This window comes from Bos indicus, chromosome 11, assembly GCF_029378745.1.
Source record: "Bos indicus isolate NIAB-ARS_2022 breed Sahiwal x Tharparkar chromosome 11, NIAB-ARS_B.indTharparkar_mat_pri_1.0, whole genome shotgun sequence".
NCBI lineage: Eukaryota > Metazoa > Chordata > Mammalia > Artiodactyla > Bovidae > Bos > Bos indicus.
The window spans coordinates 37,068,181-37,090,512 of NC_091770.1; the positions used below are offsets into that span (position 1 = coordinate 37,068,181).

The window sequence follows — 22,332 nt, forward strand, 5'->3', positions numbered from 1 at the left end:
CAGGGGATCTTCCCAGCCCAGGGATTGAACCCAGGTCTCCTGCATTACAGGCAGATTCTTTACCATGTAAGCCACCAGGAATCGCATAGTAGAGCAATGGATAAGGATATGTGGACTTGTGAAATAAAAGAGCTTCCAAGAGAACAAAATGATGCCACTCTTAACTCTTATACTTTGAGTCTTGATAATGCCTCAGGAATAAGAAAAAAGAGTGTGTGGCACCCTGCCCTGTTACGTACCAGACTGACACACTCACTGCAGTGGTAGCCATTTTAGGCTTTCTCTGGAACTGCCTTTTGTGTCTCAGACAGACAGGGATTGGCTTTGGGCATTAACCAAGGCAAGTTGGAGGTGAGGTCCTTGGCTGTCTTGGGATGAGGCTCTTTCAGGAAGGTGGCCTTCCTCATCTCCAAGGCTGGGCATCAATGAGTCCTTGTCTGACCACTTACCTGCTGGAAGGCTGTCCTTGAGAGAAGTTAGAAGCAGGGTGGCGGGGTGGATGCTGCTCCCCCAGGACCCAGGAAATGGGAGCAGCAGGGCCCGCCTTCCTGGCAGGGAAGAGCGTACAGCCCAGAGAAGGTCAAATGCATGCAAACGGGGATGTCTTCTGTCCTTTTGGCAATGTAGCCCGTGAGAACAGAGGACGGCTCCTGCATCCTAGGCTAATAATTTTTTAACGTCAAAGGAAATCCTGACATTCAGAGCCATCAGTGCAGAGCATTTTGATTTCTCTCCCCGCCCTCCATCATCACAGTCAGGGTGGCCTTTGTCCTTAATGACTGTGTTTTGTTACATGTTGGTGTTCTGTTACCTGAAGTTGAGGTCAAAGTTGACTTTTATTTTGGGCTAACTGAGTTAACCTTCAGATTCCTTTGAGAAACTTTGTATAATGTGCCCTCCTGGCATTTGCCCTCATTTGCTGTCTCCCTGAAGAAAATGTGGCATTTAAGGTCCGCCCCCATCTCACCCGGTCTCACTCCCCTCAGTGAACGTATCAGTATGCGGCAGTCCAAGGTGGACAAGCTGTATGCAGGCCTTAAGGACCTGGCCGAAGAGAGGCGGGGCAAGCTGGACGAGAGACACCGGCTGTTCCAGCTCAACCGCGAGGTGGACGACCTGGAGCAGTGGATTGCCGAGAGGGAGGTGGTCGCGGGGTCGCATGAGCTGGGCCAGGACTACGAGCACGTCACGGCAAGTAACACAAGCAGAACTCGGGTGGGCGTGCAGCACACAGTGGGCTGTGGAAGGCCCCTTTCGTTCCCTGTCTGTGAGCAGAGGAAACACTCCAGACTCGAGTCAGAGGTCATGGGGTTTCATTTCAGCTGGGCACTTTTATCATCAAGCAACTTGGAAGTTGTTGTGTTGGAGCTGTGCCTTTCTCTGCTGCCATGTGTGAGAAGGAAGCCTGATTGACATGAGGTTTTGGATCTGACATCTGTAAAGTCAGGTGTTTTTTTTCCAAAGGTGTTCGAGTGATCAGTAAATGATGTGTTCATAGTGGTCTCTCTGGTTTCTTTATGCCCATCCCCATTTCAGATGCTCCAAGAGCGATTCCGAGAGTTCGCCCGGGACACGGGGAACATTGGGCAGGAACGCGTGGACACAGTCAACCACATGGCAGACGAGCTCATCAACTCCGGACATTCAGATGCCGCTACTATCGCTGAGTGGAAGGATGGGCTCAACGAGGCCTGGGCCGACCTCCTGGAGCTCATTGACACCAGAACACAGATCCTCGCTGCCTCCTATGAACTGCACAAGTTTTACCACGACGCCAAGGAGATCTTTGGGCGCATCCAGGACAAACACAAGAAACTCCCCGAGGAGCTCGGGAGAGATCAGAACACAGTGGAGACGTTACAGAGAATGCACACCACCTTTGAGCACGACATCCAGGCCCTGGGCACCCAGGTAGGCGGGGTGCCACCCTGGGCCGGGGGGAGGTTCTCTCTCCATACAGTGTCTTTGTGCCCCTCTCAACATCTCCCTCCCTCCTTGGCTCCTCAAGCATGTCTCAGAGAACGGCCCAAATTAAGTGCACATGCGTGTGCACACACACACACACGTTAGCCATTATTGTAATGCTCCATTTAGGAGAACTTACCAGGCCATAGTGCTCTCTGTCCCATTTGCAGACACTGTCGGATATCCATCCTCCATGATTAAGATAGTAAACCAGATGTGCACACACATTTACAGGTTATGGACCTTCTCAACAAAAATTTGAATTCTGTTGGCATGTCCATCCAGAGTCAGCTTCCCAGGTGGTGCTAGTGGTAAAGAACTCATCTGCCAGTGCAGGAGACGTAGGAGACATGGGTTCAATCCCTGGATCGGAAGATTCCCTGGAGAAGGGCATGGCAACCCCCTCCAGTGTTCTTGCCTGGAAAATTCCACGAACCGAAGAGCCTGGCAGGCTACAGTCCATAGGGTCGCAAAGAGTCCGACACGACTGAGCACATCCATTCACAATAATTTCCAAAATGATACCTTGTTATTTTGCATCATCCAGAGTCTGATTTATGTATTGGAGAATAGAGAAAACAAGATTCTAACGTTTTAGTGTGCCTGGCCCTTTCCCCTCTCATAGAGTGGTTAACACTCAGGCTTTGTTTAAAAGATTTCTGATAAAGTGGTAACAATATAACAGCAAGGATCTGTAGTGTAGTCACTTTCTAGTTCATATACTCATTTCTGCAGTTTCCTGCTCAGTCTTATATCTGTTAGATTAAAAAGTAAATTGTATCTGTTTTTTTCCCTTAAATTTCATGATCTTAGAGAAGTCTGTTTTATTAAAGATATCAGTCCTGAGGACATCAGAGGATTTGTTTTTGTCTTTCAGAAGCACATCAGTGATCTAGTACAGGGCTCAGCAGACTTCTGTAGAAGCCCAGATGGTCCATATTTTTGGCCTTTGTGGGAGATACAGTCCATTACAACTACTCTGCTCTGCCATTCTAGCATAAAGCAGCCATGGACAATCTGAAAATGAAGGGCGTGTCTGTGTGCCAACAAATCTTGGCACAAACAGGCAGCCTGGGTTCTGCCAGCCCCTGAAACCTAGTGTGTCTGCCTCCTTTGGTGTGCTCTGAGGGTTGCTCTATGGAGGGACCGCCTTTACTGCCGTTCTCTTCCCCTTAATCTGCTCCTTATAGAAGGAAATGTAGGTCACAGGCACAGCTCCACTCAGATTAAGTGGCTTCACCATGTCCATCAAAGAGGTGGAAAATGTGGGGGGAATATTTAAAAGAAATATGTGGAGTGGCTGAGGGTCTGCATCAGGCAGAATTTAAAAGAGCCCACCATGCAGTGTGAGGGTTGCTAGTCTTTCCTTCAGAGCTGGCAGTCTCCCTGTTCAAAAGTTCATCAGCTTCCCATAAAAGGTCCTGGAGTTACCATGTGAGCATGTCAGGATCCTGAATGCAGTCTGATCTGTTGTGCGCTTGGAGCAAGGCCACTAGAGAAGGTGAGACCCAGGCCTGAATTGAGCTTATCTCACTATCTCTGGGAGTTTAATTTTCCTTTCTAACCTTGAGTTCCGTAATGCTTTTAACGATTACAGCGTGTACAGAGCACACGCCATAGCAAGAACTCTATTTGTTGTTGTTTAGTCGCTCAGTTGTATCCAACTCTTTGTGACCCTGTGGACAACAGCATGCCAGGCTTCCCTGTCCTTCACTAACTCCCGGAATGAATGTTCTTTAATTATTGTTACCATTTCTAAAAAGCTTCAGAGAACTTCCACAGTACCTAGAAGGCTTACTAGCAGCAGGTCTTTTCTCTGCACCTATAAAATCATTTACTTTTAGAACTTCAAGAGACTCCAGAAATGGGGAGTTGCTCTCACTGTTTCATTAAATTCCTTCACCATGTGAGGCTCAGAAAGATGAGGGAGCCCACTGCGAGTCCAGGAATACCCAGGGCAGGAATCTGCTGTCAAGCCTGATGGTGTACACCTCTCCGTACCCGATGGGCTAGGCCATTTCAGCCACAGAAGTGTGTGTGCCCCACCCCTCATGCACTAACAGCAGAACCAGAGCGTAAGGGAGGGCTTGTGGGTGGACTCCAGAAGCTGGCAGAGTTTGAGGCCAGCTGACCGCCATCATCCTCCATTCTTCGGGGAGCAGAGGACTGAGGGAGCTCAGTGATGCTCTGCAGGGACTTCTCAGACAGTAGTTTGTTCTCGTGCACATCCTACTGTTGCTGTCCTCGTCCATCTTGTTTTCTTGTTGTGAGAACAAATTAAAAACAAGTAGAGGCATAGGAAAAGGTTGTTTTTTGGTTTTTTCTTTACTTATTTGGAAAGATAGGTTAGCCACACAGGAGACTGGGCTTCCCGGGTGGCACTAGTAGTAAAGAATTTGTCTGCCAGTATAGGAGATGCAAGATAGGGCTTCAGTCCTGAGTGGGAAAGATCCCTTGGAAAAGGACCCATTCCAGTATTCTTATCAGGAGAATCCTGTGGACAGAGGAGCCTGGCAGGCTATAGTCCATGGGGTCACAAAGAGTCGGACATGACTGAACACGAACACACATATGCACACACACACAGGACACTATCTATTCAAACAGTTTCCTGGGAACTTGCTTATTGTCATTTGAGTGTATACCTGAGCCATAATTGCAGAATATTTACAGAAGTCTCTTAGGATATGGAAATCAAATCACATATATGGCATTACTATTATGTACTTTATGTAAAACATAACAGAGGGTAATTTTTGGATATCAGATAAGCTGTGGTTAGGAGTTTCTCTTGTAAGGATGTATCCTCCCTCCACCCATCCCTACCACCCCCACCAAAAACATGAAAGCCTCTTCTTGTTTTTTCCCCTTTTTGCACAGAAAGTTGATATTCTGTACACTCTGTATGCTTTGCTTTTTCTGCATAGCCCCGTCATCTTGGAGCCCTTTTCCTAGAGCCTGTCCCCTGTCTTTATCGTGCCTGTCTGGGAGCCTGTTTGCCACATTTGCAGACACTGTTGGATGACCATCCTCGATAATCAAAATAAATCAGATGCACTCATACACATTTACAAGTTAAGGACCTTCTCAATAAGAATTTGAATTATATAATTACTGTTGACATAATTACAGGCACTGTGACAATAAATAACCTTACATGTATATCATTTCCTAAAAGTGTAAAAGTATATGTAGGATAAACTCCGCCAAGTGGAATCATAAAATCAAAAGGCACACACGTTTGTGGTTCCGGTGGGTACTGCCTGTGCCTTCTGTAGAAGCTGTAAGCTGTTTGTACCAGCAGTGGTGAGTCAGCTCACTGGCATAGACATCACGAAGCTTCCATTTTTGCCAAATGAGAGATGACAAATTACAGTATCTCCATGTAGCATCTTCTCATAAGACTTATTTTCATCCTTGTTCCCCAAAGCTTTTTGTTGAAATTTGGCTGTTAAGATTTTATCTTTGGCATCAGTTTTTATTTTTTCCAACTATGTTGAATGTGGCATTTTTGTTTTTCAAGTTGGAATAATCTGTTGTGGGAGCTCTTACAGGTGATATGTATGTACTGTTTCCAGCAGCAACATCACGTAGCAATGGAAAAGGCGTTTTCAAAATGAGTTGTTCTTGGCAGTTTTTCTCATTTGTGATAAGGAACACCTTCTATACCATGCAGGAGCAAATTAGGTATTTATTTTTGGTATGTGAAGGCGTACCGTGTGTTTCTGTACCAGCTTCACCTGCCGGGCCACCTCCAAGGACCTTTCCTGACCAGGGCTCCATCACTGGCCGGGGACAGTGTGCAGAGGGAACAGGTGGTGGGGAGTGGTAGCACAGAGGCCCAGCTCTGGCCCGGCTCACCTCCCGGCGGCTCCACAGGTGCGGCAGCTGCAGGAAGACGCGGCCCGCCTCCAGGCAGCCTACGCGGGCGACAAGGCCGACGACATCCAAAAACGGGAAAACGAGGTGCTGGAAGCCTGGAAGGCCCTGCTAGACGCCTGCGAAGGCCGCAGGGTACGGCTGGTGGACACGGGAGACAAGTTCCGCTTCTTCAGCATGGTGCGCGACCTCATGCTGTGGATGGAGGATGTCATCCGGCAGATCGAAGCCCAGGAGAAGCCCCGGTAACGCTGCCTGCCTCCCTGACCAGGACCTTGCCCCAGAGCTTCCTGTCCAGAGGAGGGCGGGAAAGGGCCTGGGGGCGAGTGGGGCACCGCTGTTTCACTCTGCACACAGTTGTCCGGGAAGGAGGCGTCCAGTGTCATCAGGAGCCCTGTGGAGCCCTCCCTGGTCCTCCCCTACCCTGTCCCCAGGGTCCACGCTCACCCAGGCCCTCCTACCCTCGTCTGTGGGCCTCATGCCTCACAGCAGCCATGGATCTCGGGTCTGATTAGTGAATGTTACCCCTGGAACAAGATGGCTTTTCTGTGTCTGTTAGGTTAAAAGAATACTCTGTCCTTTCTTATGCACATTACTAAAGGTACCTCTGACCCTCCACGTCTGCTCTAATGGGGTCCTGGGATTTGTATTTAGTATTTGTCCTATATCTTCTCTTTGGCCGTGTTTCATGCAGAGCAGTGAAAAGAAACTTGTAGGTGAACAGGCAGGCATGCCCACAACGTCCCGTTCACTCCTGCTGGCTCCAGCCCCCACCATAATTGAGAAAGGGACTGTGCCCCAAGAGGAGAAATGTGGTTATTACATGTATGAAGCAGTTAACGTTTCCCTTGGTCATTCATGACTTCCAGTCAGTAGGTTTTAATGGATGAGAAGTCTTCATGGTGTCATTGATTTCTTAGCTGGTTTCTGCTCTGTCTTCATGTCTAAATAAGGAGACAGTATTTACTGCTCTTTGAAACACGTCCTGAACCTTTGGGAGTTCAGTAGGGCATGATCAGGGATGCCTGTTACTCGTCTGAACCTTCGTGAAGAGGATGAACTGGATTTTAAACTAGAAGTTTGAACAGAGATCCAGTGGTTTTTCTGGTCTCCATTGAGAAGAATGACTATAGCACAGACATATGCAGAGAAAAGTGGGCAGGCCACAAAGCTGGCCCTGAAATACTACTCTCTGCTGCAGCTCTGTGACCCAACCTGGGCTCAGACTGAATCAGACACCGTGCTGTCAGTTCCCATCAGAATAATTACGTGTTTAGAAACCTGCACGAGCATTTGAAAAGCTTGGTCTCATAAAGAAAGTATTATTTGTATAATTTTAGGGATGTGTCATCTGTTGAACTATTGATGAATAATCATCAAGGTATCAAAGCTGAAATCGACGCTCGTAATGACAGTTTTACGACCTGCATTGAACTGGGGAAATCCCTGCTGGCAAGGAAGCACTACTCATCTGAGGAGGTAAGTGCTGCTTTGCTCTGGGGCCCAGGGGTGAGCGCAGCTGGTGTTCAGGTGTAGAATGCCTCTCTTGGGTGTGTATGTGTGTGTTGTACGTATGTATGTGTATGCGTATATATTTACACACACAGAGAAATCTGTGTTTGCATTCATACATACATAAGCACATGCTTACATGTATTTCAAAACTGCTTGCTTCTTTCTTGTGTGTTAGAATAAGGCGTTTAGGCAAGACTGTAGGTCTAAAACCAATCAATTTGTGGCCCAGAAGACAATTTTCAAGGACCATGGCTGAGGGTTCGTCACTCTCACTTCCTCCATCAGTCCTCCACATGGGTGACACCCCTTCTCTGTCCCCTATGCCGTAGATCAATTTGCTCTTTAGTGCATGATTGCTAAGTCAAGTTACGATGCTGGTGATACAGAGGTAACTGGCTATCAGTGTGAGGCCCCCTTCTAGGGCTCAGACGTGCCCTCAGAGAGCTTGGGGCTTGGCCCTTCTCTTCTGCATGTGTGCAACCCGGGAGCCCCGGAGTCTGGAGAGGGCTTGAAACGTTGTTGGCCACCTCACAATAGAGCAACTTTGGGTGGAGCTTGGCCTTCCTCCCAGCCCCCTGGGAAGGAATGTCGCCATGCTTTTCTCTCCTCTCTCCTCTCCTGGCACACAGATGGACTGAGTGGTCCTCTGATCTTTCCTATATTAGTGGTGATCTCTATGTAAAATGTGTTTTTCATACATAAAGTGGCCCATCAAGGGGCAGACTAGGAGGATGTGGTCCAACCTATTAAGATGTCCCTGGGGTCCTTCTTTTCTCACAGATCAAGGAGAAGTTACTGCAGTTGACAGAAAAGAGAAAAGAAATGATTGACAAGTGGGAAGACCGATGGGAGTGGTTAAGACTGAGTAAGGATATACCGAATTTCTCTGCTCTTTCTGGGTCCCCACTGAAAGCAAGCAAGTTTATTTACCTGCTTTAATTGGTTTGATACAGTGTTATCTCTTACTGACTTTTGGAGCCTCTCTGAATGTTTGTTTTTTAATATCTTATTTAACTCTTCCATGCTAGTAAGTATTTTTCAGTGGTCCCTGTGTCACCTTCGTTGTCTCGTTCCCATGATTGGCCTCAGTGCTGTGAGTGGTGTCAGGTGTGCAGGAGCAGCACGGGGACCACAGCCTGTGCCTCCCTCTGGGGGAGTGCAGTAAAGAGACCGCCACCCAAGTTATCTTGAGGAAGAATTGTTACTGCACAGTCAAGAAGGTGGAAAGTTGGCTTGGTTAGGTCTTAATGAAAGCTAACAATGACAAAGAATTCTCAGTGAAGCAGGCATTATTCTAAGTATTCTATATGTGTTTTCTTTATTTACTTTCCACAATAATTTTCTGAGGTAGGTTCTATTTTTAGTTTCATTTTATAGGAGAATGTGTGAGCTAACAGAATTTATAACATGCAGTATTGGGAGTAGTATTTATGAACACCAAAGGTAGTCCAACTGAAGCATCACGTACCATATTTACTGTATTCTGCCATTCTGTGCTTGAGCCTGCAGGCTTCAGCCTTATTCTCAGGTACCAGAAGTGCTTTCTAGAAGCAGAATCCGAGGGTCCTTTTCTAAAAAATGTTAGGCCTCATTTCTTGAGCACCTCAGCTCAAGAAGTGCCGCTCTTGACCATTCTCTGGGTGAGAATTCGGTCTGTTAATCTCGCCCACTCCCTGGGCAGGTTCATTTCAGTTCAGCAAAGCCCAGGGTACACCCCGCACTGTGAGCTAGGCACCAGGTTGTGTGCTGAGCGGTCCTGATGAGGTGAAGGGTCCCTCGTGTGGTGCAGTGTTGGGGGCCACCAGTGTGATGCCGATGCTGCCCGCAGTGTTTTTCTTACCTGAGTGGCCCCAGGCAGTGCTGCTTAGTGTGTAATGAAAGTGCCGGCCAGCCCTAGCACAGACAGAGCAGGATCTGACCTGCCTTCTCACAGTGCAGGAGGTGGAGGTCACGCTGTGTGTCTCGAGTGGAGGACAGAATGCATAAAGCAGAAGCCCTGTAGCCCATACCATCTCCGTTTTGTGTCGGGCTCCCAGACCCTTCCCTCCCTTTCAACCCCCAAAGTAAAACATAGCACTTCCAACCCAGAAAGTGTGATCAGTGAATGGCTGCTCCATCAGGGTCGTCTGGTTGAACATAGGTTGTGAATTCCTGCAGGGCTCCAAAGCTTACTTCACTGTAGTAGGGCTGAGTGAGCAGAGCGTATACTCTGGTCCTTCATGGTCTTGTGGCAGCTACTGTTCTCATGGGGCTCTTTAGAACCTGTGCTGTGCTGGTCCAAATTCAGATGTGCTCCAAGTATAAAATTTCAAATACAGAAGAAAGACGGTGTAACACAGCTCAGTACTTTTTCTTTTTTTTACTGATTACATGTTGAAATAGCACTTTGATATATCAGGTTGTCTAAAATGTGCTTCTAAAATTAATTTCACCAGTTTTTAATGTGGCTAGTAGAAGTTGCATGTATAGCTTCCCTGATGTTTATGTGGACAGAGCAGGTCTGGACTAGACGGCTTGTGCAGGCAGCTGCCACTAGAGGGCAGCACCACCCCCGGCTGCCCAATCACCTGCCCACATTCTCACTCTTGGCTCTCCTGTGCAGTCTTAGAGGTCCATCAGTTCTCAAGGGATGCCAGTGTGGCCGAGGCCTGGCTGCTCGGGCAGGAGCCCTACCTGTCCAGCCGAGAGATAGGCCAGAGCGTGGACGAGGTTGAGAAGCTCATCAAGCGCCATGAGGCTTTTGAAAAGTCTGCAGCGACCTGGGACGAGAGGTTCTCTGCCCTGGAAAGACTGACGACGGTGAGTGACCCCTGGGAGCCGGGGTGCTCTGTGGTGGTTCCCGTGGGCAGCTCTGCTTCCCGCTCACCTAGACCTGGGAGCTCATGTCATTGCCTTGTTCCTAAAAGCACGAAGTGTCTTCCTGGAATTGGTGTTTCTCTTGGTACTGGACCTGGGGAGACGGCCCAGGCTGACTGCCCCCTTAGTCACTTCCTGGGCATGGAGATCCGTGATCACTTGCTGTCTGGGCATTGATTGATTGGGGTTTGCTTTCCTCTTTTGATCTGATTTTCTTTCCTATATCTCATAGAAGCTGGTTCCTAGGGATCGTAGCCATACAGTTATCTTCCGATTTCAGAATTGGAATTCCCATCAGGCAGGAGTAGCTTATCCTAGACCACCAGGCTCTCCCCAGTCCTGATGATCTCTTCTGCCAAAATAAAGGCTTTAGAATAGGGCTTGCTCACTGGTGATCTCTCTCCCAAGACACTTGCACTGCCGGTGGAAAGCTGATTCTTTATGCTGTACAGAAATGGTGTTCTTCTTAGGATTCTGGGCTTCTCAGCTATGCATGTATACTTCTGTGCTAAAATGGAATGCTGTGGTACTCACATACTGCTCGTGAAATGGGGTAGTTTCAGTTGGACTAGTTTGTGGCTTTTTAAAATGTGTTATTGGGGTTTAGCTAAACCCAATCCCCACTGCAGCATAAGAAGCCTCGTTGGGAGTTACTGCAGTGCTGACTTAGTGGTGTTTGAGCTCTGATGGGAAGTCCGGCACGGACCTTCCCACTCAGCTGCTTTCTTCCTCAGTGAATTCAAAGGCTGCAGAGTTCATGTAGCAATTAAACTCAGTGTCCCAGTGCCACACACAATTCCCAGGGATTCAGCCAGCGTGTACAGTGGATCTGCTTCATCATGCAGACCTTGGTTTCCTGTGGCTTGGGGTTGTAGCCTCAGTTCCTATGACCTTGATGAGCTTTTGCTTAGGATGTCAGAGCTCCAGATTGTCCTGTGTGATCCAGTGTAGAACACTTAAAATACGGCTCACCTGGAACCATTTCCTTAAAAGAGGCAGAGTTTGGGGCTCTGCCAGACATCATGGTGTTCTCCCTCAGTTGGAGCTACTGGAAGTGCGCAGACAGCAAGAGGAAGAGGAGAGGAAGAGGCGGCCGCTCTCCCCCGAGCCGAGCACGAAGGTTTCCGAGGAGACTGAGTCCCAGCAGCAGTGGTGAGTCACAGGCAGCCCACCTGCCCGCACCCAGCTTCAGTGACAAGTGGGGTTTAGGGAGCATGTTTCTGAGCCTGTGCTGCGCTGTGCCCTTCCTGTCAGTCATTGCCTGTCAGTCATTCTGCAGGCAACATAGACCCCACACAGTCACATCTGAGAACACTGACTTGTCCATAGTAACATTGCTGTGTTGGCAGAGAAAGTGGAATGTAGACAGCACTCTCTCTGCTGTGCACACGTGTGTATACACACACACAACTTCCCCAGAAGTAAATGGATGGAGTGAACCACCTGGATTTCAGGCCAGTGACTGCATGGTGATGCTTTCTGAAAGTTCTGGGTGATTTCAAACAAAGGGCAGAAACTACTCTCTGTTTCTGAAAGGCTGAGTATTTTGCTGTGGTTAAAGCTCTGTGACAACTAATGCCACCTCTATGGGCACTGATGCCTGAGGTCTCACTCTATAGAGTCCATTTGAAACACTTGAAAATTTTTAGAAAGAAATCCCATTATGCGAAAGAGGGATGTTTATGTTTTTCTGAGAGAGAGGCTCTAATAAAGTTGATCTGTGTTCTCCCCCATCCTGCCTTACTCTTCTCTTTCTCCTCTTTTCTTCTTCCCTACCTTCCATCCTTCCCCATTTCCTCCTCTCCTCTCCTCCATCTTCTCTTCCCTTTTTTCCCAACAGGGATACTTCAAAAGGAGAGCAAGTTTCCCAGAATGGTTTGCCGGCTGAACAGGGATCTCCACGGGTTAGTTACCGCTCTCAAACCTACCAAAACTACAAAAACTTTAATAGCAGACGGACAGCCAGTGACCAGCTGTGGTCTGGACTGTGAAGTTCGCTACTGTTTGTCAAGAACCACTCTTTCCAAATCCCATTGGTTTGACCTTTTGGCGTCCACTTCACCCACAGTGTTAAAAATTTTACCGAATTCGTAGTCTTCCTTGGTTTCATATTTGTTTGCATTTAATTCATGTTTATTTGAGTCTTTTAACTGATGGATGCTCCATTGCCTGAAAGCAACCTACATAATTTTTGTTTATTTATCGTGAGCTTTTTACTTTATTAAGATGTTGCAGCAAAAGCCTTACGTGAGTAATTGAAATTAAATGAGATTACAGCAAAATGAAGAAGAAAACTAGAATCGACAGGTATGGCACATCCAGTTGTACTAACAGGGTGCAGTCCTGCACCATACGTAGCTCCCATCACAGATGTTATTAACCTGCGGCAGTTCACCAGGAACTAGGAAGACTGGTGGATGAGGAGGGAGACCTCCGGTACTAGGATTAAACCTAAGGTCAGCTGTGTAACATTCCATGAAGGATGCAGTCATTTATTGAGAAACAGTAGAAAAGAGTTGAAGCTGCTTTAGGTGCAGAATCTGAACGGTTTTGAGACCCTCAGGTCATTTATTACCTTTTTACGAACCAGTTCCTCTATTTTTTTCTGCCAAGTCCCGAGCTGAGAGTGGTAGGCTCGCTTACAGCAGTTAACACAGCTGGCCTCAGGAGTCAGGTGCCTCCACCTCCATCTGGGTCACCATCAGTGCTGCTGGGGCGTGGATCCTGGCAGGTGAGGCAGCACTTCTCGGCATCTTTGGGAAGCCTGCCCAGCCAGACTTCCATGCCTTTCCATCCAGTTGATGACTTCAGGGTGTCAAACTGTTTAAATTTTTCCAACCAGTGGAACAAAAGCCATGCTGTTTCACCCTGATTACTTGAACGATGCACTTGAGAGACCACCCCAGGAGCCACTGCGTGCCTTCAGGCTCCAGAAGTTCTTTCGGTGTCTCTTTAGACATAAATTCCATTGTGTGTCTCGTATGGATCTTCCAGTTCATTTTTCATTTTCTTAACGACTTTTTGTGGCACTCTCTAATAAGGAGTCTTTTAAGATATTGTTATCAGACCACCAGCAGGGATTGAAATGTTTTATCAGAAATTCTATTCCTTAGGAATAAAAGCTAAAGAAAGAGATGATTTCCTGGTACCGATAAAGACAAAACCAAACCAGGTCCACATTACATGAAAGCTGTGTGAGACATTCACTTACTCATTTGCCATATTTAGATGTTAGTGGAATCAGAAGACCTGTTTTGATATGTGTTCTCCATGAGTTAAGTCTAATTTGTCTTTTCATTTCATGATGCATGTCTTTTTTTTCTTTTGTCAGGATAACATCATATAGCATCTTGTTTGTTTTTTCCTTATTTCTATGTACATATCTATCTACTTGGCGGCTGTAGATGGGTATATAGATAGATGCCAAGCTTCTTATGTTCTGGGAGTAGTATGCACCATTGTTGGGTCTCTGCCTTAAAACATACCAAAATTCATTTTAGAAAAAAATACTGCTTCATCTTTGGTCATTAGGGAGCCCAGTTCCTGGCTCCAAATAGTATGTGTCATTGATCTCTATGTATATATGTGATGTGTCCATATATATATGTTTAAATTTTGTATCAGTAGGACTAATACCCAATTTTATGCCTTTTGTATTCAGAAGACCAAAAAAAACAGAAGCCACATAAGCATAGAGGGAAGGAGTGCTATGATGTTTTTGGCATTTGTTCTCATGCCTATTTTTAATCTAGATTTTTAAATTGTAGCTTGCCAGAACAAATTTTTAGTTGTAATTGGATTGTATCAGAAGAAGAAAAGCTCTTTTCATTCTTCTGAGTTACAGTGCAGAGACTCAAGTTAATGACCTTTCGACAGTAGCGCTGCTTCGTGCACTTAGAAACCGATCAGGCCTTCCGTGTGCTACTAGTTGTCACGTCGCGTTTATGTCCACCTTCTGATTGAACTATCTCAGGTGTATCCAGCCACTAAAGCACTCTGGACTAATTGCTAAAGAGAAGCAATGTCGGGTGGGGGCGGGGGGATCCACGGTACCCACTGTTTGGTCACAGCACCATGATTTGCTTTTGATGTTTGTCTCTAGTTGCGTGTTGTCTGTTGGCATGCTTAAGCACATGTCCATTAAAATTCATTTTGTTCCTTTTATTTTTCTTGTTTTCTTGATTAGTGATTCATTTGCATAAACATTAATTATCTCTGCATACTGGTTTGGGGTTTTCTCTTTCCTTCTAACTCTAAAGAAAAAAATTTTTGCTGCAGAATTTCCCCCAGCTGAGGCTTCCCCTGGCCTTCACCTGCCTTGGAGTCTGACCGAGTATGAGAAATTTTAGCCTTTTCCCAGTAAGCATTCCGCTGTCCAGGTCATTGCTGTCACTTGCAGTTTTTGAGTCACACCTGCAGCACTAATTTTTTTTTTAACCTGGTTTCTGTCCACACTAACCCCATGTCTCCTTGGACTCACGCCTGACACAGGCCTTCCAGACCAATCTCATACTTCCTCCCCACTAGAAGTCTCTTGAAATCTCACACCAAAACAGACTAGTCAGCCTTAAAGTCCACTCACTTTCTTTCGACTCAGGGGTGTTTTATTGTTTGGTCATTATTTCCCCTCTGTCTCTCCTTTAAAAAAGTGAAAGGCAAGAGAGATATTTAAATAGCCCATTGCTTATAAGCACATGTCTGCAGGCTGTCACTTGCAAGGCCAGGATAATCACCATGCATCTCCTCGCCCATGCCTCTCTGCCCTCACGATCCTGTTTCCACATTGCTGTGTGGATAAAGAGGTCTAATCACAAACACCCTTCAAGTGCCTTGCCTCTGGTCCCACCCTAAACTCCGATGCTGACAGTGATAGTTTGTTCAGACAGAATATAAACTTGACTCCTGCCCTGTCACTTAGGTAAGACCCAGCAGAGACATTCAGTTTCCGAGAGTTGACATATCTGATGTTCAAGCAGTGGTGGCCAGTCTGCCATTGATCCTGTCGAGGTTGTTGCTGCTAATTTGGTGTCACTTGGTTCTGGGCAGCAGTGGTGGGGGACGTTATCTAATGAGCGTGCCATTGACACCTCCATGTTTGTCCGTGTACAAGGGGTGCAGGTTGTCTGTAATCCACTAAAGCGTCAGCCACACCCAGCTTTAGTAACTCGCTAATCCCACACCCTGGGTGTATCAGCCAGGGGCCTGCTACAGTTCATGGTACACAGTTGATGGCACACAGGCTGAAAGCGATAATGAATGGAGACCCTACCGCATTTCCCAAGCCGAAAAGCCGTGAGGGTTACCATAGCAATGAGCTTGGGAAGGAACAACTCCCGAAGACGACTCCAGCCTGAAGGGTCAGAGCTGCAGGAAGCCTGGCTGGCTGGGCTTCCTCGTCTCAGTGCAGCAAGGCACCGTGATCAACCAGCACGTGATGGGGAAGGCCCTGGTTCTGTCTTTGTTTGGGGGTAAATAGCCGTGTGGTGTTGAGTGACTGTGATTGGCTTTTCCAGCTCCTTTAACACAAACTACAACCCACTCACGATACAACTTCGGCAGACGTGGTTACATTGATGTTCGTTGACTTGCCTCATTTCCTTCCAGCTCTTAAGTTCCAAAGTCTAACGGGGATGGTAGACATGAAGTGCATGATTGCTGTCTTAATTTCTGCATGTGTTTATGACCACGTGTCGGGGGGTGGGCGGGGAGGGGAGCTGGAGAGCATTTTCAGAAACTGAAGGTCTTTTTTGTCTGACTCTGGGGGAATGCCGTGTAGCTCTGATAGAGTTGTCTATCCATCTGTTTGTGAATGCCCTTTCGCTTCAACTTCCAGCCCTTCTGGTGGCGTCCTTGGTTGTAAGGTGGCTGCTGTATAACGTCCGCTCTTTCATATTTAATACGTGTGATTGTTACTGTTGTCCTTTTGTTTTAACATAACCATAAGAGGAAATATCTGAGTTCTATTAGAGAAAATGGATTGATCAGAGGAGCAGAGTGCAGTAAAACTCATCCTGGCATTTCGCTTTTCTCATCTCCCCGTAAATGGGCGGGTATTAATCCACCCCCACCTTCTAATGTCCTTGGTGTCCAGCTGGCTTTGTGGGATGTGCAATGGTTTTACTGTACTGCCTCGATCTGTGCCAGGCATTTATACACAGCCACGTGTGCGAGTCAGAGCGTATGTGGTCCCCCCCCGGGCTCACGGGGTTAGCTGAATGGCCTCTCCGCTGTCCCTAGATGGCAGAAACAGTGGATACCAGCGAAATGGTTAACGGCGCTGCAGAACAGAGGACGAGCTCGAAAGAGTCCAGCCCCATCCCCTCCCCCACCTCTGATCGCAAAGCCAAGACTGCTCTCCCAGCCCAGAGTGCCGCCACCTTGCCAGCCAGGACCCAGGAGACACCTTCGGCCCAGATGGAAGGCTTCCTGAACCGGAAGCACGAGTGGGAGGCCCACAATAAGAAGGCCTCGAGCAGGTAACAGCACAGAGGCCGGCGGTCCTAGGGGAAGTCAGCCCGTTAGAGGTGGAGGTGGACGGCTCTCGATTGAGAGGGGAGTGCGTGTGCGTGTGTCTGGTTGGTTCTGTAGCTTCTTGGACATCACATCCTTCTGGGGAAGTGGGAGTAGAGTGCTTTTTATTCACCAGGACAAGGAAGGGTTAAGTGTGTGAGAGAACAGGAAGAAGAGGCCTTAGTAGGCCTGAGAAGGAATGCCACTAGATTGAGAGGGAGGAGTCTTCCCTAGAGTGAAGTGATTTCACTGTTATTTTTCCTCCTTGTGGGTTGTTTAAGTGGGTTGCTTAATGTGGAGTGTTTAAGTCACCTTTTCTCCTAGCAGTCTTTATATTGATTATCTCCCAATAGCCCTACTTTTATTATGTTCATAACTGAGGCTCTGGGAGGTTAAGAAAGCTCACCCTGTGTAATACCCTAGTAAATGGCACAGCTGGCACACCCTAGTAAAACTTATCTGACTCCACAGCCTGTGTGCTTAACCAGTAAGCTAAACTGCCTGGGACCCACCACTACAGTTGTACAGGTTGTACACTGTACGAGGGAATCCCATCTAAGAGCTGCCATCCACATTGAGAACGGTATAATTTATTTGTTAATACAGGAAGGTGGCAGTAAAGTGTCTTCTGGTAAAAGCAGTGTCTTAGGGTAGTTTGCCATGTCCTGGGAGGAGGAAAGCTGCCTGTTTCTAACTCAGGCAGTGCACCATACGTGTTCATGGCCCTGAATCTGCTTTCCTATCAGGTTGCCAGGCCACATTACAGAATGAAGCTGAGATTGAAGAGCCACTTAAGGACAGGCATGTTTCCAATAAGGAGCCTGGCCTGTACCCCATTACCACGAGAGGGTATCAGACACCCACAAAAAGCTTTTGGGTCAGAGCCAAGAGTCCCTTTCTTTAATAGAAGAGGACACTGTGTTTTTCTTCAAAGTCAGAGCAAAAAGTATCCTTCAAAACCTGCCATTGTAGCAACATATGGTTTTGTCTTGGGAGTCTGCAGAGGAATTTTGTTGCACTGTTTATGTTTAACAGAATTTAGGAAGGGCTTTTACTATAACAGGGAATCGTGCCATGTTGTGTGGGGACCATCTTCGTATTAAACAGACTGTCAGTTCTTTAAGGGGGTGTGGCATGGAGCGAAACCTTGTCGTGCCTTTCTTTATGGCTCAGGTCCTGGCACAATGTTTATTGTGTCATAAATAACCAAGAGATGGGTTTCTACAAAGACGCAAAGACAGCTGCTTCAGGAATTCCCTACCACAGCGAGGTCCCTGTGAGTTTGAAAGAAGCCATCTGTGAAGTGGCCCTTGATTACAAGAAGAAGAAGCACGTGTTCAAGCTCAGGTGAGAGTTGCTAGAGAGTGGGTGTGTGTTCACACCAGGCATTGGTTTTCTTAGATGCTGTGATCAGTTGGTTCCTCTTCTCTACCGTTTAAAAAGTTCCCAACAGAGTGATAGACAGGATAGGCACACAGCTCAGTTAGGGTCCCCAGCGTCTCTGTGGTGAATGGCACAGCTGAACATTGCAGAAAAGGAGCTTTCATTTTTTATCAGCTGGAACTTAGTATTTCTAAGACAAGGTGAGCTCGTCACATCTCACAGTTTAAGGGACACTTAGAAAAAGTTTCCCCATCGTGCAGCTAATCCAGTCCTAGGACATGCTATTCTTTCTCATGACTTTTCTGGAGACAGCTCAACTGAGTCATTCAGGAGCCAGATGGAGACAAACCAGAAGGAGGGGGCCCCATGCTCCCCTGACTCACCCAGTGGATGTTCCAGACGCCTCTGGAACCATCCAGTCCACATGTCTCTACCCTACAGAACACATTCGACTCCCCCAGGAGTGGATCCAAGCTCAGAAGTTCTGCTTGTCTTTGGAAATGGGCAGGAAAATCAGGTTTTTTTTTAATAAAAACATAAAAAGTGAAAATGTTAGTAGTTAGGATGATACTAATACTAATCTGATCTGCTGCTCTGGGATCTGGAAAGCTTCGGTCCTTGGTTACGGGTGTGTCTCACGCCAGCTGGTCGAGGCCAAGGACCACAAATGAGAGCGATTCAGGCGGTGTGATTTCTTGAGCTCTTGGTGCGCACAGAAGGCAGGTCCGGACCTGGGACGCTTTACGTACCGTAACATCTGGCGCAGACAGCCAGGCTCCCTGGCTGCCTCCCTCTGTGCTTCCCTGACACAGTGTCAGAGGGTTGGGATGTTGGCAGAGAGCACCTGACTCCTGCACCAGTAATGCCCCCTTCCTCTTGATGCAGCCCTCCCAGCCAGTCCCCTCCATGTCACAGCAATGGCCTCACCAGGGCAGTTTCTTCAGTTCCGAGATGTGTTTAAGAAGAGAAATCTAGGAGACCTTTTCTGTGACTTTCTGTCAGTTCAGAAAGTCTGGTATTTGTTAATGTGGGGCATATAAGCTCAGTGGCAAGATTTCAAAAGGGCTTATGATTTTCAAAGAGCTTTCTCTTGCATTCAGTTTAGAGCAGTGATCAGTCATCCAAGTGGTCTTTGCCACAACAAATCCGGGTATAGATACATTTGGAACATTTTTGATCCTTCCACTGAGTGAAACGGGGCTTCCCAGGTGGCATTAGTGGTAAAGAACCCGCCTGTCAGGAGACCTAAGAGATGTGGGTTCGATCCCTGGGTCAGGAAGATCCTCTGGAGAAAGAAATGGCAACTCACTCCACTATTCTTGCTTGGAGAATCCCATGAACAGAGGAGCCCGGTGGGCTACAGTCCATGGGGTCACTAAGAGTCACACACGGCTGGAGCAACTTAGCACACATGCAGTGATTGAAACACACAAGTCACTTGCGTATATTGGCCCAATTGTATGGCCCTTTGATGTCCGGGGGTGGCTGCTGATCCCGTGCAGGCCCGAACACATTGAGTGATGTGTGCAGGGTTCCGACGGGCATTTCTAGTGTGATTCCTGTGGCCTGCTTCTGTCCCACAGAGGATATGAGAGTTAAGGGGGTTTTTTTTCTTACGTTATATTGTGACTGACTTTCTTCTTTCAAATTACAGACTAAATGATGGCAATGAGTACCTCTTCCAAGCCAAAGATGATGTAAGTTTTTAAGAATTTTTTTTTTTTTTCGAATATAAGTTTACAAGTGTTTGTGGCCTGATGAGCCTTATATATGATGCTCTTCACATAAGTGATGATCAGCGGTGGCATCTGTCCTCTGGTCTCCACAGTCACAGATGCTGGAAGGTTTTCTGCTCTCCTGTGTCTGTCAGAGGCAGTAAATGTCATCTCATTGTTCTCCTACCCTGGCAGGAAAGCTAGCGCAGGGTCTCTTGAAGTTCATGGAGGAGAGCTGTGGGTGACGCACAGGGAGGTGGTCTCCAAACTTGTGTGGAGCCCACAACCCAGCCAGGAGCCTCCCCTCTGTGCCCACTGCACTCCACTGCTTTTAACCAACCATCGCTTGGCTGTATGGTCTGCCGATGAGAAAACAACATGTGTAGGGCATTAAATTCAAAAAAAGCAACTTCTGTTAAGTTTACACAATGTGGTATATCAAATAGATTTCAATTTCAAAAAAGAAAAAGCACTTTCTAGGGTAGGACCTGACTCCCATGCTATAGGCCAGTCTTCCAGCTCGTCACATTTGTAGGACCATATACTACACTGGGGACCTTCAGGTACTGTAAACTGAATTCTGGTGAGCGTCGAACCATGCTCACAACTGTCCTGATGAAGCAGGCATTTGTTAGAGAGCCACTGTCCCTTCTCAGGCAGACGTGCTGTCCCCAAGCTTTCCAACCCACAGCAGCTCAGACGGTCACCCAGGTGGACTGAGAGTGTCTCATGTCCATCCAACTTAGATGAGTCTCACCTGTGTCCCCCCTCCTTCATCCAGGAGGAAATGAACACATGGATCCAGGCCATCTCCTCTGCCATCTCCTCTGATAAACACGAGGTGTCCGCCAGCACCCAGAGCACGCCAGCATCCAGCCGGGCTCAGACCCTGCCCACCAGCGTCGTCACCATCACCAGCGAGTCCAGTCCCGGCAAACGGGAGAAGGACAAAGAGAAAGACAAAGAAAAGAGGTTCAGCCTTTTTGGCAAAAAGAAGTGAACTCCTTTCTGTCACTTCCTGCCCTTCTCTTACCTTTTCAGTGAAATTCCAGCATGCAAGCTCAGAACCAACACATTACTCTCTGTGCCTAAATGTTCCTCCATGTGGTTGATTTTTTTTCTCTTAATTTATAGAGCATTTCTCGGGGAGGGTGGGGAAAAATACAACCTAAACACTTTATCTCCAAGTTAACAAAAGTTTGAGGTGCAGAGGGAAGACCAGATTTTTTTTTTTTTTTAACTAAATTATATAGATTAGATCTCAGTATTTAAACTGTTCCTCAATTTTGTGAGGCTGTGTTGGAAATAACCCGCCTCTAGTGCTGTTGGTATGCAAGGCAGCGGTGCTTAAACAATATTTCCTGTGCTCACCACAGATGAGACATACCAATGTCCCGACACCATTCTCTCCCATTTACTCCCAGTGGTTTGACTATTAGAAGCGCCCATGATGGGTCTAACCTGGATTAAACAGATTGTGTGTGATGATCTCGCTGCAGCCACAGTGCAGCCCCACTGTTAACTCTACAGACCAAGCCACTTGTACCTGGCATCACTTACTAACACACGACATGCAGCTTTTCTGCATCAACCTGGACAGCAGTTAAGAATGTCGGGATACAAGAAGGAATAGAAAACCGATACTGTTTTAAATAATCTGTAATTTCAATTTTTTTTTTGCTGAAATACATTATATTGTATGTTTGAGATAATTCTAGTACAAAGTATAATAAAACTAGATGTATAATAAACCCTTTAAATCATTGGTAAGTGTACAAGTGGAACCGAGGCATTTACTGGACAAAGTCATGTTACCGTAATGGTTACTTGCTTGTGCGTTACCACACTGTGTTATAATTTGCTTCATTACCTTGCTCTTTGATACATAGTGTGCATTTCTCTGTCACTGTAATGATTATAATGACAAATTTTCATCTTACTGCACAATCAAAATGGCATTGATAGGAATGAACTCCAGAGGCTGGGCCTGACAGGGAGGTTGGTCACTCAGGCCCGGTGCTCAGTCGTATGACCTGTACCTCTCAACTTTTGCCCTATCTGTTAAATATATGCGATGTCATTAAATGCTTTTAAATCTAGCGCGGTGGGTGACTGTGGTTTTTCCTCTCCTTGCGTGCACGCCATGTAGGGAATTTGCACAGTGCACAATAGCAAACAGGAAACAGGAGACTGTCCATCTGGGCTCCTGTTGTGCATTCTTGTGTATGTCTGGTGTGTCAGCTTTGAAAAATCACAGGAAACAGAGCAGTAAATATGGAATGTTTTGTAGCCATACATCCAGATTTTATCTCTTATTTATGAAAATGTTATCAGAAAGCTCGCCAAACCTGAGCTCTGGGACAAGGGTTCAAAGCGTCTTCAGTAACTAGAGAGAAGGAGGTGTTTCAGGCTTTGTAGGCCGCACTCTGTGTTGGAACCCTGCCACTGTGTGTTACAGAGGCAGCGGCAGTGATGCGTGAGCCCATGGGCGCGGCTGCGTCCAGCAAAG

General features: G+C 47.0%; 1 protein-coding gene across 6 annotated transcripts in view; it reads left to right on the forward strand.

Moving 5' to 3' along the window:
• SPTBN1 (spectrin beta, non-erythrocytic 1) overlaps window positions 1-21,922 on the forward strand; it is a 212,728-nt gene extending 190,806 nt beyond the window's left edge. For all 6 annotated transcript variants that reach the window (XM_070798671.1, XM_070798670.1, XM_070798673.1 and 3 more), the window contains 12 exons: window positions 987-1,191; window positions 1,537-1,911; window positions 5,845-6,089; window positions 7,185-7,323; window positions 8,140-8,224; window positions 9,962-10,158; window positions 11,255-11,367; window positions 12,056-12,119; window positions 16,453-16,691; window positions 17,899-18,072; window positions 19,763-19,805; window positions 20,605-21,922. In XM_070798671.1, the coding sequence (XP_070654772.1) occupies window positions 987-1,191; window positions 1,537-1,911; window positions 5,845-6,089; window positions 7,185-7,323; window positions 8,140-8,224; window positions 9,962-10,158; window positions 11,255-11,367; window positions 12,056-12,119; window positions 16,453-16,691; window positions 17,899-18,072; window positions 19,763-19,805; window positions 20,605-20,823 (2,098 nt within the window). In that variant the 3' untranslated portion in view covers window positions 20,824-21,922. The remainder of the gene's footprint in view (window positions 1-986; window positions 1,192-1,536; window positions 1,912-5,844; window positions 6,090-7,184; window positions 7,324-8,139; window positions 8,225-9,961; window positions 10,159-11,254; window positions 11,368-12,055; window positions 12,120-16,452; window positions 16,692-17,898; window positions 18,073-19,762; window positions 19,806-20,604) is intronic.
• Window positions 21,923-22,332: the final 410 nt, after the last annotated feature.